Consider the following 17,515-nt stretch of genomic DNA (forward strand, 5'->3'; position numbering starts at 1 on the left):
TGGTTTTCCAGCCTCTGTGGAAATGGTTGTTGTTGTTAGAGTAAATTTGTATCATCTGTATCAGCAGTGGCATATATGCAATTTCATAAGATCATTCTTTGCTACACTGGTGGGATTTAGAATGATGTGCTAGGCTCCCACCCTCTGGTTTGCCCTCCTGTGGTTAGTTCGCCAGAGACCTCTAGGAGGCTGGGACTGGCAGGTTTTAGTTAAAATAACCTCCTGCTTCTGCCCCAGGTACTTCAGACATACGCTGTGTCCTCCCTGTGAAGGACTACAGATCTGGAAAGATTGCTTCCTGAGGTGGAATTCGGAAGTAGTGACTGCCTTGTATCCATAGTATGATGCATTTCATACCCTCTCCCAAGCTCCTGCCTTCTGGCCGTTAGCTTTTGAGTCTGATTTTTCTGACTCCATAAACACAGGTATTGATGTGGCTGTAGAACAGTAATGCCAGACTGGTATTTAGGTGTTGCTGTAGGAGATTCGCACTGTTCCTTTGTCCTTGCAATTTCTAGATCCTGCAAGGCTGCCTTTATTTCCCTCTAGCCTTCCTCTTTGCCATTTGCCTGCTGTAGGCTCTTAGGCTTGAACCATGAGAAGCTTCTGGACTAGTTCATACCTTTATGCGCCACAGGGTCGTTTTCATAAAGTTGAGGGTGGAGCAGTAGCTTAATTTTTTCAAACTTGAGCACACGGGCCAGCAACTCTTTTTCCCTCAAAGCCACTGAAGAAATCTGTTGTTTCACAGAGATTCTGCTCTGCGTGGGACAGAGGGAAGGACAACCCTCGCTCCTCGTCCCTGCCCTGCGCCGGGCTCCTGTAGGCACAGCGTGGTCTGCTTGGTGTGGTTTAGGAAAAACATTGTTTGTGGGAGGAGGGATGTAGTTACAGGCCTTGTGTTTTGTGGTTTGGCCTCCAAACCGGTAGATAATATCGGTGTAAGCTGAGAGCACTGCTTTGTTCTCAAGGGGCTTTTAATGTTTTTTGTTTGCTTTGCTTTGCCGGAGCCTGGTTTGGGAGGTAGGGGCTAAGGGGAGATGATGTCTTGGCTCTGGGGAGATATTTTGTCCTGTACATCTGCATGGTGTTAGGGAGAGGAGACCTGTTGAATCTTTCTCCTGCTGTTTCACGAGTTGAAATATGAAGACGGGATCACTTTGTGTCATCAACTCGAATTCCCCACAATAGAACTACAGATGATATTACAATTTGTTTAAAAAAACCAAACCCAGCTTACAGCCGAGCGTGAAAGGGATGTGGTGAGGAGAGTGAAGGCAATTCTATTTCCCTTTCTTTTGTCTTTAATTACAGTGGGTGTCGGTTCTGATCCAAATTTAGTGTACAAAAATTTAAAATAGTTACTTAATTCTGCACAAACAGTTTATGGAGCTGCTAAACCAGCTATAGATCCTGGATTTTCTCATTTGGTTAATTGTTTTCTTTTGCTTTTTTAGGTCACATTTAGGTCATCTTGTGGAACCTTCAGAGAAAACAAGAGTAGTAGTATGAAAATGATGTTTAATAGAAGTATCTTCACTACACAGTCAGACTGAAACAGGAACAGGTTCTCTGGAGTAAGTATTACAGTTGCATGGTTTTTTCTGGATAAAATCAGTAACATGATTATTAGGCTATTATTATATTTCACTTTGTTGTAGTTGCATTAAATATGAGATAAATTAGTGACTCCATCCTCATTTCACTTGATCGGCTGCTAATGAACACTCTTTTGGACTCTTTACTGAAGCATCATCTGTCTTGGAAGCAATTGTATCTTATGAAATTTAGATGAGCTTCAGATTTTTCTCTTGGCTCCTGTGTCTTCTGGGTATGGATTTGAGCAGGAAGTGGCCTGTAGATGTAATTACATATAACCTCCACTTGCTGGCAAAAGTTAAAGCCCTGCCTGTATCTTCCAGGGAATTTTTTAGGCTGCAGTTTCCCATTTCTTGCACTTTTTGTGTGACTTTGATAGTTTTGGTGTCAGTATTGTAATATTTGACTTGTACTGCTGTTTCATCATCTATCAAACGAGCATAAATCTTCAGTTTTATGGATCTTGGATATGTCTTTTCTTCACTGTTTATAGTTAAGTTCTAGCTTTTCTGAATTCTAGGCTGACACCTGTGTCTCATTTATGATCTGAGAAGCTTGGCTGCCCAAATCAGGGACTGTGGGTTGCACTTGCTAGTGCTAGATACCTAAACGTTTATATACCGATGCAGTATAATTCTTAATTTCCGTATGCTTCACTTGCTTGAAATGGGAATTGTAATTATTTTTATGTTACCTTGCTTGCATGAGATATTTAAACATAAACATTCTTGTAGAGGTTAGAAACTGAGAAAAATCTGCATAATTTTCTCTGATGCAGATTTTACAGGTGCTGTGTGATATGTGAATGTAATTCGGCAGGACTTCTTGGAAATGTAATGCACGGTGAGGAATGAAAAATATAACTGCTCATAAGAACTGAAACAGGGTGGGAAATGGTTTTAGTTTACAACAAGTATATTTTGACATTATTGCAGAGAGGAAATGACTCTTCTTAGCTTCTTCTTTAAAAAGGGATGTGTACATGGTGTCATAATTTGGGAAAAAAGTTTCTATAAAACCTAGTCAGTTAAGCTAAGCTTTTCCTATGTGGTATTTTTTCCAAAGTGTTTTTAACTGGCACAGTAACTTTGGTTTTTTTAAGGCAGGAAATAAATTAGTATAAGGTTTCAATTAAACAGGGATTTAAAGTGGTTATTTCTCTTCCGGTAAGTACTTGATGCAAAGGCTACAATTTTAACTTGTATCAGTTCCCAATCGAGGCAACCTGTCAAGTGGTCACTAAACATAATTGCAAAAAGTTCTTGTAGCACCTGATACTTCAATTCTGACCGCTGAAGTTTTCAGAAGCTATGTTGTACAAAGTTATTTGTCTTTTAGTGAGTTACTAGACACCACAGGATAAATACAGGCACCTGCTGCCGAGTCCAAATACAATAATACCTATTTGCTGCTGCACCCTTACTTTGACAAGTTAGTTCTTGATTCTGGTATTCCAGTTACTGAAAGAGATGGGCAATAAAGTTGCAACTGAGCTCTCCAAACAAATGGAATGAAAAATGCCTCTTGAAAAGAGTTTTAGTAATTTAAAACCATTGTATACAGGCTTACGCCATGCACAAAACTCACTTGGGTATCGTAGCCAGTAAACTTGTGATTTTCTGCCCCCTCGCTTTTTTTTTTTTTTAACAGAATTTTAAAGAATTCAGTTGTTGTAACCTGAAAAATAGAATCTAGTTTGTCCTTTTTGGTGATGCTCACAAATGGCGGAGTCTGGCGGAGGTGCTGAGGGGTGTGTGCACGTGGCCTTTGGTGGGAGAAGACACGGGGGGAAAGATCTTTACTAGAGTTTTCCACGGCCTGAAAGGGGATTATAAGGAAGATGTGGCCAGATGTCTAGGAGATGGAGGGAAAGACAGAATGCAAGTGGCAGAATGCACAAGTTGCAACTAAAGAAATTCCAGTTGAACGTAAGGGGAAAAAAAAGTCACTGGGAGGGTGGTGAAGCACTGGAGTGAGTTGCTCGTGGAGTCTGGAGCCTCCATCTGTGGAGACTTTCAAAATTAACTGTGCAAACTCCTAAGCAACATGCTTCAACTTCAATCTTGAAACTAATCTTGGGACTAGATGACTCCCAGAGGTCTCTTTCAACCTGTATTAGTCTGTGATTCTTAGATAATCTTAATTATTTTTAGTCCTTAGGATGAATGGCCAGGACTGGTTTTGGCTTTATTACCATTAACTTCAAAACAAAAGTATTGACTGGGTGCGATTTTTGGGATTTTTATTTTTTCTACCAATACCATTGTATTTCAAGTTGTCCTTTTATGTAAGTGTCATGAAAAAGATGCATAAAATAAATCTAAATATTTGTATTTAGACTTGAATTGTTGGATTTCTTTCAATGCTTTTTCAGCCTTGAACAGTCCAGTTCATATAACAAACTGCTGTGAACAGCCACCCCTGAATCTGTGTAGTGTTGAATCCAGTGTTTAAAGAAAACTAAAACTGCAAAAAACCCAGACCAGAGTGCTCTTTGTAAGAAAATGGTTTGATCAGGAAGAATGTCTAGTCTAAGGAGGCATGGAAATTGTTACTATTATTTTTCTTAAAGGACATACTTTTAACTTTCCGTTTCCTTGGCATCTGTATGTGATACTTAAATACGGTCTGCTTGTAGCTCTGTGTTTTGGTCTGTATGCCCTTCTTTTAGAAGAAAATTTCACTCCTAATTAGCTTTCCACTGTCTTTTCAATTATTTCACTTTTTTTAAACTCCCTTTCTGGTTGCATACAATCTGTCTGCTGGAGAATAATCCTCTTTCCTAGAGGTTTTGATTGAAATATCAGAAATAATTGAAAAGTGAATCTCTTAGTCCCCGTGTGAAGGGATATCTATATATAGGAAAACCTCAATTTCTGGTCTTAACTTTTTCATAGCAGAAAGTCATCTAGCTCCTAATTTAGAGATGTAACATTTTAATCGCTGGAGGAAACAGTTGGCTGCTGGTGAAATTTGATGGTCAGTTGTACAATTCACAAGGAGAGGAAATATTTACCATTTATATACTTAAAAGTCTTGCAAGTGGGAGTTTTACTTCTCCTTTCCTCTGTGTTTGCAGTGGAACAGGGAATTACTGTTGAGTGATAGGACAGGTGAGAAAATAGCAGAGAGCTGAACTAACACCGATACATCATTTCTTATTTTCTTTGGTAGGCTGCGAAGAATTCTTGTGTGATTCTTGTAGAGCAATGGGGGAGTGGTGACTCTAGAGTTTGCTTAGTACAATAAGTCAATGAAAGCACCACTGCAGATTATTAATGTGTCTGTTCAGATTCATGACACTTTAGGTAGTGTTTTGCATAATGGCTTGTGCTGTTATAAAGCCACACCCTTAGGCTGTAGTTTTACCGACAGTTTAAGGAATGAGCTCAAGGACTGTGAAGGGGTAAGCCAGCCCTGGGGCTGGAAGGAACTGTTACTCTTCCTCTGCCACTCATTGCTTCTATTGACATCTGCTCTGTGCTGGCACAAGCAGTTACGCAGCTTTGGAGGAAACTGTCTGACTCACCTGTGTTAAAATGACCTCTTTGTGCAGTGATTTCCAGACAGAGCAAGGGATAGTAATGACAGAGCTGTGAGAAGCTGTTCTGTTACTTCTGTGCTCATTATGAAGGACGTGCTGCCTGGGAGTTGTCTGAAGTCTGTCAGAAACCCAGGGCTTGCATTTCAATACATTAATGCATCATGAATAATATTTGGAGGGAGCAGGAACTGAATTAGTTTGCCTGAGTATTCATTGGATCAGAGAATAATTTCGATAAGAAGGGATGACCAGAGGTAATCTAATCTAACCATATATTCAAATCAAGTTGCTTAAAATTAAATTAAATTTTAATTTGGAACCAATTAACCTCTTTGCATTTTTTATTTTTTTTTTTGTCTCTAAATCCTCTTGAAGTCAATTGCAAATTCAGGTGCTCAGCATTTCTTGGAAACTGGGCTGCTTTTATTTACAGGAATTAATATCAAAGTAGAAACACCATTCACTCTGGTTTTAAAATCCTGGCTTCAGTTTTTAAAACTTAGGACTTAATGCTATGGATACAGCAGAGAAATAGAGCTACGGAAGATGAATAGGCAAAATAATCAGGGACCATGGAAATAGCCTAGTGGAAAATTAGCTATATTTCATGAGGAGAATGAGAGAATCTAGACTTGAATAGTGGAGAGACCACTCATAGTCCCAGTCTGAGCACTACGAGGGAATGGCATTTAAGTAAGGCCTTTCGTGTTTTCTATACATAGGTATTTTTAGAAAACTAACTGGTGGTATTTTTACTCTGATTTCTGGAGGAATCCTGACTAAATAGACAATTTTCCATTCCATAGGGCCAGCTCACGCAGCCGTTGAACTATCTGCTGGGAAATATTTATAGTACCACATGATCTTTAAAAATAACTTGCCAGTCTGCACTGCGGATGTCTTGAATTCTTAAAAGCTTCGCTGTTGTAGGTAGATAACCGTAACATCTGTAGAGTGGAAAAATCTTAGTTTTGCTGATTCAGGAATTTGTATTTATTTATAATCAAGTTGTTTATGTTTACTTCTTAAATTTGTAAGCAGTTTAGATTGAAATTCACCTATGGAGCTGAAAATTGGTAAGCATTTTAGATTGAAATTCACCTCTGGAGCTGTAGAAGGTCAGAACCTTGAGTGGATTCACTCTTTGAGGCAAAAGAGGAATTTCAGTGGTGTGGTATGAAATAACATAGAGAATAAACTTTAATTTTCAGTGCGTTAGGACCCGTCTTTAAAAGAGGGTCAATATTTGATCCTGTGTGAACTATGAGTCTAGTAAACAGAAAATACGGTTCTTAGTAGTCCATGTGTTGCGTAGCGTAGCTGCTTTCTCTTGTCGTGCTAAACCCTTAAACAAAACCGAGGTAGGAGTTCCACATTGTGCCTGATTCCATCCCTTGGCTGCTGCTGGAGGGCAGCGATGGGTGTTCTTGCTTCAGCTACGGTTCCTGCTTGTCGCCGGGTGAGGCAGGTCATTCCCCGAGTTGATGGAAAATGAGTAATGTTTGTTCCTATTGTTTTTTCCACAATGTGGCTCGGAAGGTGGAGGACAGCCAAGAAAGTGGAGAAGCCTCACGGTGCAGCTTCTGCCTGCGAACTGCCCTCCAAGCGAGCTACGGAGAATGGGAAACTGCCCGTGGGAAGCGAAGTGACTTAGGGGAGTCAAGCGAGCACCCAAAGTGCTCCTCTTCCCGTGAGCAGAAATACAGTCGGCACCACTCCGAAACCGCTGCCGGTGTAGTGAGGGCAGGGCAGTGGTCTGGGTCCTGTGAGCCCTGAGGCTGTGGCAGCAGCTGTGAATTGGGTTAGGGAGAGAAGAGGATGTAGTTCTAGAGAGCTAGGAGCTGGCACACTGATCTCATGGATAAATGCCGCTTCAGAGTCTTCAGAAGAAATCAGAATTCTTTCAAATATAGAGGAGGAGAAATCTCCCCCTTGGTTGTCGTTTTGTTTTGGTTTGTTTTTTTGGCTTTTGTTTTTAACACCTCCTAAGTTTCCCAGGACATAAACCTTACTGCATATTCTGACTCCTTTTCCGTCTTTGCCGCTAGATTCTTTTCTCTTAGTTGCTCTCAAATACTTCCTTTATAGCTGGCTCGTGTTTTTATAGTACTGGATGTTTACGCAGTTAGAAAAACGATTACAATGATGATGTTGTGTAAGTGCTTAGTGTTTCTCCTACTTAGACTCTGTGATATGCTGCTGCTGTTGCCTAGAAAATGACTGTGGTCATATTGTCATCTAGTCTGTTCTGGACAGTAAGATATTGTTTAAACACTGTTCTTGTGTGTCTGGATGGGGTGGCCCTTTTCAACTGCTGCAAGACTTTTTTTAGCCCCTTGACTGCCATGTGACAGAGCAAAGCAGTGGATAAAAAGCTGGATTGGTCACAGTGACGATCATCTCGAACGTGGTGCTTAAGAGTTGTAATAACTTCTTATATAAAGCAAAAATCTGGATAAGCAGAGTGCTCTTAGTTCTCACATAATCAAAACAAGCTAGTTTCTGATATATGTCCTTTATTTAAATATTTCCACGTTTAGTGAAAAGAAAAATAAATCTAAGTTCATATTTTACCTGAAGAGCTGTGGATACTTTTATGCCTTTAAAATGCACCCTTGTTTGAAAGCGGTGGTGTAAAAGAAACTGATTTCTTAAGGAATCTGACTTTTGTTATACACAAATGGTTTCTTGCTCCCTCCCCTCTGCCTTTTTGCCGTCTCTTTGGGATAGCATCCTTACTTTGTCTTGAGGGAACTGTGACCACATCTCGGGGATAGGTGACATCATTTCTCTTCTAAAGCGTGGTCTGAAGACTAGATTTTCTTGGTACCATGAGGCAGCCCGAGAGAATAAATGCTATGAGAGATAACAGTGCATCAGAATTTCCATCTAACACTGTTACATGCTACGTGGGTGTTCTAGTGACCAGCTTCCTGGCAGCTTCTTTTACTTGTCTTTCACTAGTTGTCTTTTTGATTATGCTACAGGATAATAGGTTGAACGTTGCGTTGGATTTTACACTGATGTTATCTTAGTAACAAAAACTTACACCTCAAAGACTGAGTGTTAGGGGATTTGTGGTGAGTTCACAAGTAAAGGAGGATTTCTAACCTAATGACAAGGGTAAAATTTCATAACTGGTGCATTCTTCAAAATGTTGGGTTTAGAAGAATTTACCTGACACCTTAATGTTGGATATTGATAACAATCCATGTGGGTTTGTGAGTACTTCTTAATGTCTAAGTCTCTTGCTGCTATGAAAAATGATTTTCAAAGGAAAGTTCATTGTGTTGTGAGTTCCCGTCTAATTTTTTGCAGTGCCTCGAGACAAGCATGCTCTTGTTCGGCTCTAAATTTCAGGAGAACCTTATGAAATTTCTCCCATGCTTCCCTTTGTTCTTCCTATTTTCTCTGTCATCACTGGTTTATGTCAAATATTCGCACCTCCCGGATTTAATTCCTTTACCAGAGCAAGTTAACCACTTGATGTGGGTAAAACTGAGTTCACCAGCTCTTACAGCTGAGGCCTTCGGAGCTTGGTCCTGGGCTCTCAGTGCTGTCTTGTCCTGAAGGAGTCACGATGGAGCTGAGTTTGCCAGAAGCTGGGCTGGGCTGCCTTCTCAGCAAAATGGGATTAGCTTCTGAGTGGATGGCTTAGTCAGGGAACACAACGGCCGCTGGTAACCACAGCTTCCGAAACCCCTACCGACCCTTCAGTCTGAAAGAGAAGTCTTGTGACCCTCTTGGGATGTTCTGAATGCTGCCTGGGTTTTGTTAACCGGTAGTGTGTGATGTTCCAGCGGTTCTGCTGCTCGCTGACACTTGCTGGAAGTGTTCCCTATGTTGTCTTTACAGGCTGCGTTTGTACCTGCACCGCGTAGCCCAGGCACGGGTGGTTCTGCTCCTGTGTTTTGGTTAGGGGGGGAAGAAAAAAAAAAAAAGAAAAAGAATGGGCTGCAATTCACAGAAAAACATACGTCGCTTGCTTTTGATTGTCATCTTTCCTGAAACCCTTTTAGGAATCAGTGAAGAAGCAGCCTGTGCCTGGTAGCCCTTTTTGTTTGTTTTTTCCTTTTTTCTTTTCCCAGTGGTCTCTCTGGTTAGATGATGAGATATACTTTTGTTGGAGGGTCAAGGGGAAACTAGAAGGCTTCTTGGTTTCTGGAATAAGCACAGAGCAAATCCTTCTCTCTGTCTAGAGATGATGATTCTTAAAAACCAAAACGCAACAATTCCCACACACAAACTCCGTAACAAAACAAGAACACCGATGAGGAACCCTGCGCCTGGGAATACATGGGTGTTCTCAGTAGCTGTTTGGGAACTGTGGTCTGTTGGCTGGTCTCTCCTGCTTAAAATGTCTGATTATTTTGTGATCAAGATTGCAACATAGAGGAAATACAGAAAATCAAATTCTGTAACTTTCACCTTGATTTTGCGGAGGAAACTCTCACCCTCTGCGACAAAAATCGCTTACGTCGCTTCTGTGGTGAAATGGTGTCAAGACAAGCGAATGCTTGTGGAAGACATCAGTGATGAAAATCTGTGTAACTGGCTGTGTGGTTTGCTAGATTCCTCCCTCCCTCCCCTTTTACCTAGCTGGAATTATGTTAGTGCGAAGTATTCATTTTGCTTTAGGCATTTTAAATTTTAATTAATTGTCTTTTATTTGGAAATTCTTTCTCCCCGTTGAAAGTAAATTCAAGCGTTCTTTCATGTGTTGCTTAAGTTGCTCAAAAGCCAGGCTGCTGGGATGGTCCTGCCCTCTAAGCAGCTGGGTGTTCCCACCACCGTCTTTCTATGTGCATGCAGCATGCCTGCTTAGAAAGCTATTTTAACTGACAACTAACTTTAAAGAAGAGAAATATCTAAAATCTCAGTTGCATCTTGCTGAGAGGGTTTTTGTCGGGTTTAGCCAGTTGTAAAGCCCCATCTTGAGGCTCTGGTTGCATGAAGTGCTCTGACATGATCTGGAGGCTTGCTGCTTGATGAAAAGAGAAGACCCTCCTTCCATTCTTCTCCTTTCAGAGGCTCTGGTACCCTTGAGATCCTTCTGTGATTTGATTTGACTAGATAACATGAAGGAAAATGACTCATTGATTCCACCGTATCGTGGCCCAGTGTGGAAGCCTACAACCTGGATGTTGGCAGCTTGTAAGAATGGTTGTTCTAGCTCGGTCTAAATGCTTAGTGGACAGATCTGTAGAGAGACAAAAATCACAGGCAGTTGTCTCAGCTTGAGAAATCTTGTTGTAAGACTTCTTGTTTGTGCCTGTCAAATAAGCAAATACAAAGATAAGCATTAATTTTTTTCTCTCTTTTTTTCGTTCTGTGGATGTTCTACTAATCTACGTTTCATTTCTCTCCATTAGTTTAAGCAGTTTTTTCAGGACTACTGGTATATTAAAATACAAATTAAGCAGTTTTGAGATTGTGTATGTGTGTATATATATATATGCACATACATATGAATCTGAAATGTGTAAGTCAGCTAAGAGAAAATCTACACTCCAGGTGGGAAGGACTGAATGCTGTCTATCAATCTCGTGTACCTGTGTCTTAGAAAAGTGTTCGGTGTCAGGCTTTGCTGCTGTTAAATTCAAACAATCATCGATTAGGTAACCAAGATTAAATACTGTTTTAATTACTTCCGTCCTTTGTATGGGGAGTTGTTTTTGCTGTGGTGGTAGACAAGAATAGCTATGAGGTTAACAGCCTGAAATAGCTTTTTGTTATTATTTTGAGTGGTTTTGTTTTTTTTTCTTTAGCTGGAAGTTGTTTAAAATGTCTCTGGTGTTACTGCTGCCAATCCAGATGGCTTTCTGCCTTTGTTTCGGTTCCTAGATGTGATATTGTTAGTCAGTCACTAGTGTCGCCTCGTGTTTTACAATTTGGCCCCTGACTCGCTCTCCCAGCCGCCTTACGTTGGCAACCAGCGTTATTTGCAGTATAAATACTTTTTCTCTCTTGACCCCCGTGATGTCAGCTACTGGTGGAAACTGGGTGCCGACTGTAAAAGACACTTAACCCATTTTCTTGAGGAAGGAAATATTAAGTAAGTGCCTGTGACCAAGAATAGCTTTCCAGAATGCTCACATCGGCGTGATGACTGGTCTTCCCTTTTTAACTGAAAATGGAATTTCCAACACAGACATCAGAATCTTTAAAAGTCCGTGATTATAAACAAGTATCTTACAAGAACTTTGCAAGTTGTGGTGTCTAGGTTGTAGGGTGTGTAACAGCATTTTAGGGTCTTGCTTCTTCTGAACGTGTTAAAATCTTGTTGGTGCACTCAAGCAGTTTCAACAATTGCAAATGTTGTGGAAAAACATCCGAAAGGATGAGAACAGAAGAGATCTTATGCTGGATTAAAATAGAAATTATAAACAAAATTAACTACACAGAACAGATTAATGTTGTCCTTGCTGCTTTACCTATTAAAGCAGTGCTTTGTAATGGTGATACCATTTTAATTTTACCATGATGACCACAGAAAAGAACTGAAAATATATTTCGTGTGTGTCCAAATACGAAAAATCTTTAGTTTTAATGAATTCAAATAATTTTTCTGTGACTGCTGTTGTCAGTTACAACAAAAGTGCAGCCAAGATTCTCTGGGTAGAAATAGTTGGATGGAAGAACATAAATAATATCCCATTTAAATAGTAGTTTTGTTAAAGATTTGCTGATTGGCACTGAGGAACTATGCATTTTTCTCTAAAGTTTTGAAGTAGATGCTGAGTTATTCTAACAGTGTAGTCTGCGCTGCGCGATGAGGTTGAATGTTATTTATTTCCTTTAGACAGTTTAAGAGATCACATACAAATCTAAACTTTCCATACCCGTTGATGAGCAAAGGGATGGATTTGTAAAGATCTGGTAATTAAGATAAAATATTTGCATACTTGATGTGTTATTTTCAGCAGGTCTATGCACCCACGTCCAAGTCCTTTTGATTCTATCTGGTGCAGCGAGGTGGAGTTTTTGGGGAATGAGGAGCTGACAGCGATAAGCTATTAGTCAATAACTCTAATGACAAGAGCTCCCTGATTATTGCTTCTATTGAGAAAAAACATATTTATGTTTTCTGAAAGTTAGAGGGGTTTCGTTTGCCTTTAATGACAATTCTACTATGTTGTTATCTGGTACAAGCGATATACTAAGTGATCCACGTATTTAGTGTGGTAACAAGATGTGTTGCTCTGCCTGCTAGGTCAGTTATTTATTTTATTGCAAGGGAATTCAAAGAGACTTTCTGAAGTACAACTTGCATTTCTGTCATCAGTTAAGGACGATGATGCAGGTGACAAAGAACTGTTTGATTTAAAAGCCTACCAACTTTCAAGTGTTGAATTGCTGTGAAACAGGAGTATCAAGCAAAGCTTGGGTTTAGTAGCTGCTGATGTGACTTTCCCAAACTAAGCTATTTTATAAAGAAAAAAGATAAGCTGGAGAGGGAGTGGAGCGAAACGCCTTTGTTATGATGTAGTTGGTCTCCTGGGGTTTTGTGGTACATTACAAAAAGATTTCCTGCAAGCTTGTTCAGGGGAAAAATAGTAATGAAGTGATTTGGGATTGAAAAGGTGTATTCCTAAAAGCGTATACATTTAACAAATGATAATTGCCTGTAATTCAATGGCAGGGCCAATTCAAGCCTGTACCTGGGTATGCCTTTGTCTGTTCAGCACCTGTAGAAAGGATAATGGTAACGGCTTTTTCTTAGCGCCTTACCAAAAGGGAAAACACTGTGTCAGACAGACTTTTTAGCAGTGTAATCAGCAGCAGTGGCTGGATTTCAGAAGGCTTTTGTGTTTTGGTTTGGTTTTTTGCCAATGAGCTGGTTTGAACCCGCTCTGTGGTGTGTAAGAAGAGCAGCCCAGTGCATCGGTTAAATCTTGCTTTTTCTGCTGGTGCTATAAGAGGGGAAATGCCTTCAGTTCAGCAGAACAGGGCTGATTCCAGAGCAAGGGAAGGAATGGTAAAAGTAGTGGAAAGCTGTAAGAGTAAGGTTTTTTTATGTTTGATTGGTTTTTTACAAATTATGCTTTCTCTCATCTCTTAATGTCCAAGAAGAGTTAGAAAGGTGTAGGGGTGCTTGTCTTCATTGGAGCGGCCCTTTACAAGCGTTTTACAACACTCCTCTTTGCCAGCTGAAGAGCGTTGTCTTGATGAAGTGGAAGGTAAATACTTTAGCGATTAGTGATGGAAGGGAAAACACATCTTTAGGAAGCACTAACCCGAAGTTAAGACTTGGAAGGCCAAAAAAACTAGTGGTAACGTTAAGAGTAAATGAAAATGTTTTGAAATACAGAGGACGAGTGGTCAGGAAGCCGGCATGGGGAGTTGAAGTGCATCACACAAAGGGTTTCTCCCTACCTTGCAGTGGATGTAGTTGGCACAGTGGGATGAATTCATAGATGATCGTTCTTTAAGGGTGAAATAAAATTGAGATAAATGTCTTTAGAGGCAAATGTCACCGTCTAATGGAGTTGAAGATTACTTTCTTGCTATTTAATATAAACTTGCAAGTTGAACGTGTCACTCTGGCCACATTTGTTGACAACTAACAGGAAATGTGCAAAACCAAACTCATGAAATCGGTGATGTGTTTTCTTATTAAGTGTTACCACTCTTCGTCCAAGAAGTCTGATTGTATTTTATGCAGGTAAATAGTTTTAGAGAAAATCTAGAATGGATTTCTAACTTTGCTTTTGCTAGTTTTTAGTTTAGATTTTTCTCTTAGTACTTTGTCTTAATGATATAACCATTGCAATGATAGTGCTTTACCAGGCGAGTGCTTTTGTTACACTAAGTGGAATTAATGAGTAAAACTAAGCTTATGTGTTTGCAGTACTGGCATTTGAGACCGTGGGTTTGCAAGCTGAGCTGCACGAGCAGACTTATGTAAACTTTCCAAAGGCTTTAAAATGTGTGTCTAATTATAGAAGGTTAAGTATACTGAATTCTATTTTTTTTTCATTTTTTTTCCCTCAAGGCCATGTGGTTATGATATTATTGAGATTCCATAATGCCTCCTGCCGTGACAGACAGCCTTGACATCTGGGCAGTGGATTCGCAGATTGGTGCTGATGGCTCAGTCTCTGTGGACTTTCTGTTGCCCACTGGAATCTACATCAACCTGGATGTCCCTCGAGATGCCACCATATCTCATATTAAACAGGTAATACCAAACGGTCAATTAACTTCCAAGTTAACTTGTGTTTGGAACGAGTGCTGTTTCTAATTTTTTTTCTGTGCCTTCTGGCAAATCAAGTAATGAATTTGAGTCGGCATAAAAAAGGATGTATTGGGGGCATGTGCAGAGCAGACTGATTAATAAAGATGTGTATGCGTCTGGGGGTTTGGAGTGGTTTTGGGCAGATGGCAAGATTTGGAGAAATTACTTCTTGCTGATTGTTACACTTCAGCAGAGATGATTCTAATCGCTCTGTATTGCTACATCTGAACCTTATTTATTTTTTATGACACATCAGTAATACATTGTGTATTGATGGAGCATGTCTGTGATTAGTGTGCAAACAGGAGACACTGAGTCTAATTTGATTTTTAATGCAGAAGCCACAGATTTGTGCTCCTGCTCCTTTGATTGACACCAAAGATGGATACTTTAAAAATTCTGTGCCACTTCTCAAAGGCTGTGTGCAAGGGCCTCGCTAGGGCCCCACTTAGAAAGTGAGGGAATACTCACGTCAAAGGAAGGGGAGCAGGTCAGGGAATAATCACAGATATTAGAGAACGATGTACTGATTTTCTTGAGATGCTGGCCAGGCAAGGACATTTAGATGAGACAAGGAATTAAGATGAAAAGAGGAAAAACAGCCAATTGTTTGAGAGCTGAAGAATTTTTCATTCCTGTGGATTTTATAATTCTATCAGGCCAGTACTCTGGATGATGGCAAATGGCTGCTTTTAGTGGAAGCACGTTTCAGGGACTTTACGATTTCTTAAATTTTACAGTTGTTGTGGGATATAAGTGCCAGTAGCTGGAAATTGAAGTTAGACAACTGGGGAGGGAGCGGGGGGAAGGCACAAATTTTTAATCAATGTAGTTGGCTACTACAGAGGAACACAAAGGAAATAATATTTATTCATTTCTCTTTTCTTTTGGGAACATAAATGGAAATTAATGTTACCTTCAATGCCATGAGGCATGTCCATGCTTTCTTGGTTTCATTTATTTATTTTCTTTGCAGCTGTTATGGAAGCAGGCACACACCTACCCACTCTTCCACCTCCTCATGGAGATTGACTCTTACATGTTCTCATGTGTGAACCAGACTGCTGTACACGAAGAGTTAGAAGATGAAACACGGAGACTTTGTGATGTTAGACCCTTTCTTCCTGTCCTTAAACTAGTGACAAGAAATTGTGATCCAGGAGAAAAGTTGGATTCCAAAATAGGTGTCCTTATAGGCAAAGGTAATTACATTTAATTTGAGTTTTTTTGTAAAATGAAGGCAAACTTAATTGGGCAGGTAACCATGGAAAAATTAAAAAAAAAACAACTAAAAATTAAGTATTTTCCTGACAGAATTTCCCTTTCTCAAATTAATACCGATGTAGTTTCAGATATTTCATCTTAAGCATTTAAATCCTTCTAAAGTTGTTGAAAGCTACTTTCTGTGTTGTATTTCAACGCTGTGTTGTATTACAACAGCCATCAGGAGCAAATTTTATCTTAGGAGATGAGAGAAAAATCAATTATACTGGTATAAAGTGAAGGAAAGCATAATCTGTGAAATGTGTTATCATGAATAGCCCAAGAGCCAACTGGATACGCAGAAGGAGCTAGAAATTGTTATGGGTTTGATGTACGTGGTTTCGGAGTTGGTTAACAATATGATGCTTGTTTTTGCTCTCAATCGTGGCACTGATTTCCAGCAAACAATGAAAAGCTATTTTTAAAGGTTTCACAGTAACTTGTTCTTGATGTCATTTCAGAATTTTCAGCTTTTAAATCTACTCTGCTTGGTTATGCAATCAAGATTGACAGGGTCATGTGAGGTCATACCTCTTGTTTTAAAACAATGAACCATTGTTAGCTCTTGTAGAAAGACTGCAGGTTTTGTTTAGATTTCAGCAGTACACTGTCTGCCTATTTGTTAAAGCTGACAATGGACACAGTTAGCCAGTTTAACCATTCTGACAGATTCAGAGAGATTCACGTGCTTTGATGGAATATTTTGCTTATTATAGCTATGGGAGAGCCTTCCCTGCACAGCCCCTCTTCTGTACCTTACCGGTGGAAAAACCGTGTTCCTGTCTAAGCTTCTAAACTTAGTGTCATGTTCTCAGAAGGTGTCAGTGCTTTGCGTAATTCGGACAATGTCAGTCAAAGTTCAGGAGAAAAGAAAGAGTAACACCACTCGAAGGCCCTATACATCCTGAAGTACCAAAGAATGCCAGCTGGGTGGACTCTCCACCACGTATTCGCTCTTTACATATTTTGGAAAAGGAGCTTTACTGGTGTCTGGTCGGATAAAATTTTGGTTCTGTCATTTTGGCTTGAGTAGATTTTAGTTACAAGAAAAAAATGAAGAATAAATTTCTCTACTACAGTCTCAATATCCTTATTTTTCGACTTCTAAACAAAATTAAAACAAAGTCATCTTTCTGTGGGACTTGAAAACAGTTTGCGAACACTTCTTGCCCTTTATGGTCTCTATGACACGTTTTCTGTGCTTTCTTTTCATTTGCTCTTGTGAGAAGAGATTTAAAACTTTCCAGGCTGTCTTGAACTGAGGGTGGGGTTGGATTTTCCATTTAATAGTACCTAGGAGGGGCATTTGTTCTTCTGTGGGAACTAAATTCTCGTGCTGGATTGTGTGGGAATTGTACAGGTACAGGATAACGTAGAACCCACCTCACTTTGAAGCCCCATTTTTGTCCTTCCGACCTTCTGTGGGATTTCGGAAGGAGATGACTTATGTAACCTTAATGTAAAGATAATAAAAGTTTGAGTGGGATGGTAAATGGATGTATTATTTTTACAGGAGATGTATATCCTTTTGTTTGCTTGAATTCTTTCAGGTCTCCACGAGTTTGATGCCTTACAAGATCCTGAAGTGAATGACTTCCGAGCCAAAATGCGGAGACTCAGCGAGGTAAAGATTCAGTCGCTCGTGGGTCTCTCCTGGATGGACTGGTTGAAGCACACTTACCCACCAGAGCAGGAACCTGTTCTCCCCGAGAGCTTCCAGGATAAGCTCTATAGTGGAAATCTTGTAGTGGCTGTTCATTTTGATAACTGCCAGGTAGGAATGGTTGTTCATCACGTTTTGTGTGCTGTTCTTGATCCTGATCTGAATCAGCCTGTGACTGATCATAGAATCCTAGAACAATTCAGGTTGG

General features: G+C 40.0%; 1 protein-coding gene across 1 annotated transcript; it reads left to right on the forward strand.

The window, feature by feature from the left end:
- Positions 1–1,485: 1,485 nt before the first annotated feature.
- On the forward strand, positions 1,486–17,478 carry LOC104269606 (phosphatidylinositol 4,5-bisphosphate 3-kinase catalytic subunit beta isoform-like; the record flags this gene model as incomplete). Its single annotated transcript, XM_009871087.1, has 4 exons — positions 1,486–1,577; positions 14,139–14,324; positions 15,358–15,583; positions 17,195–17,478. Coding segments are annotated over exons 2-4 (663 nt in total), but the record flags the coding sequence as incomplete, so codon positions are not given.
- Positions 17,479–17,515: the final 37 nt, after the last annotated feature.

The sequence above is a fragment of the Apaloderma vittatum genome, unplaced genomic scaffold, assembly GCF_000703405.1.
Source record: "Apaloderma vittatum isolate BGI_N311 unplaced genomic scaffold, ASM70340v1 scaffold34786, whole genome shotgun sequence".
NCBI classification, from domain to species: domain Eukaryota; kingdom Metazoa; phylum Chordata; class Aves; order Trogoniformes; family Trogonidae; genus Apaloderma; species Apaloderma vittatum.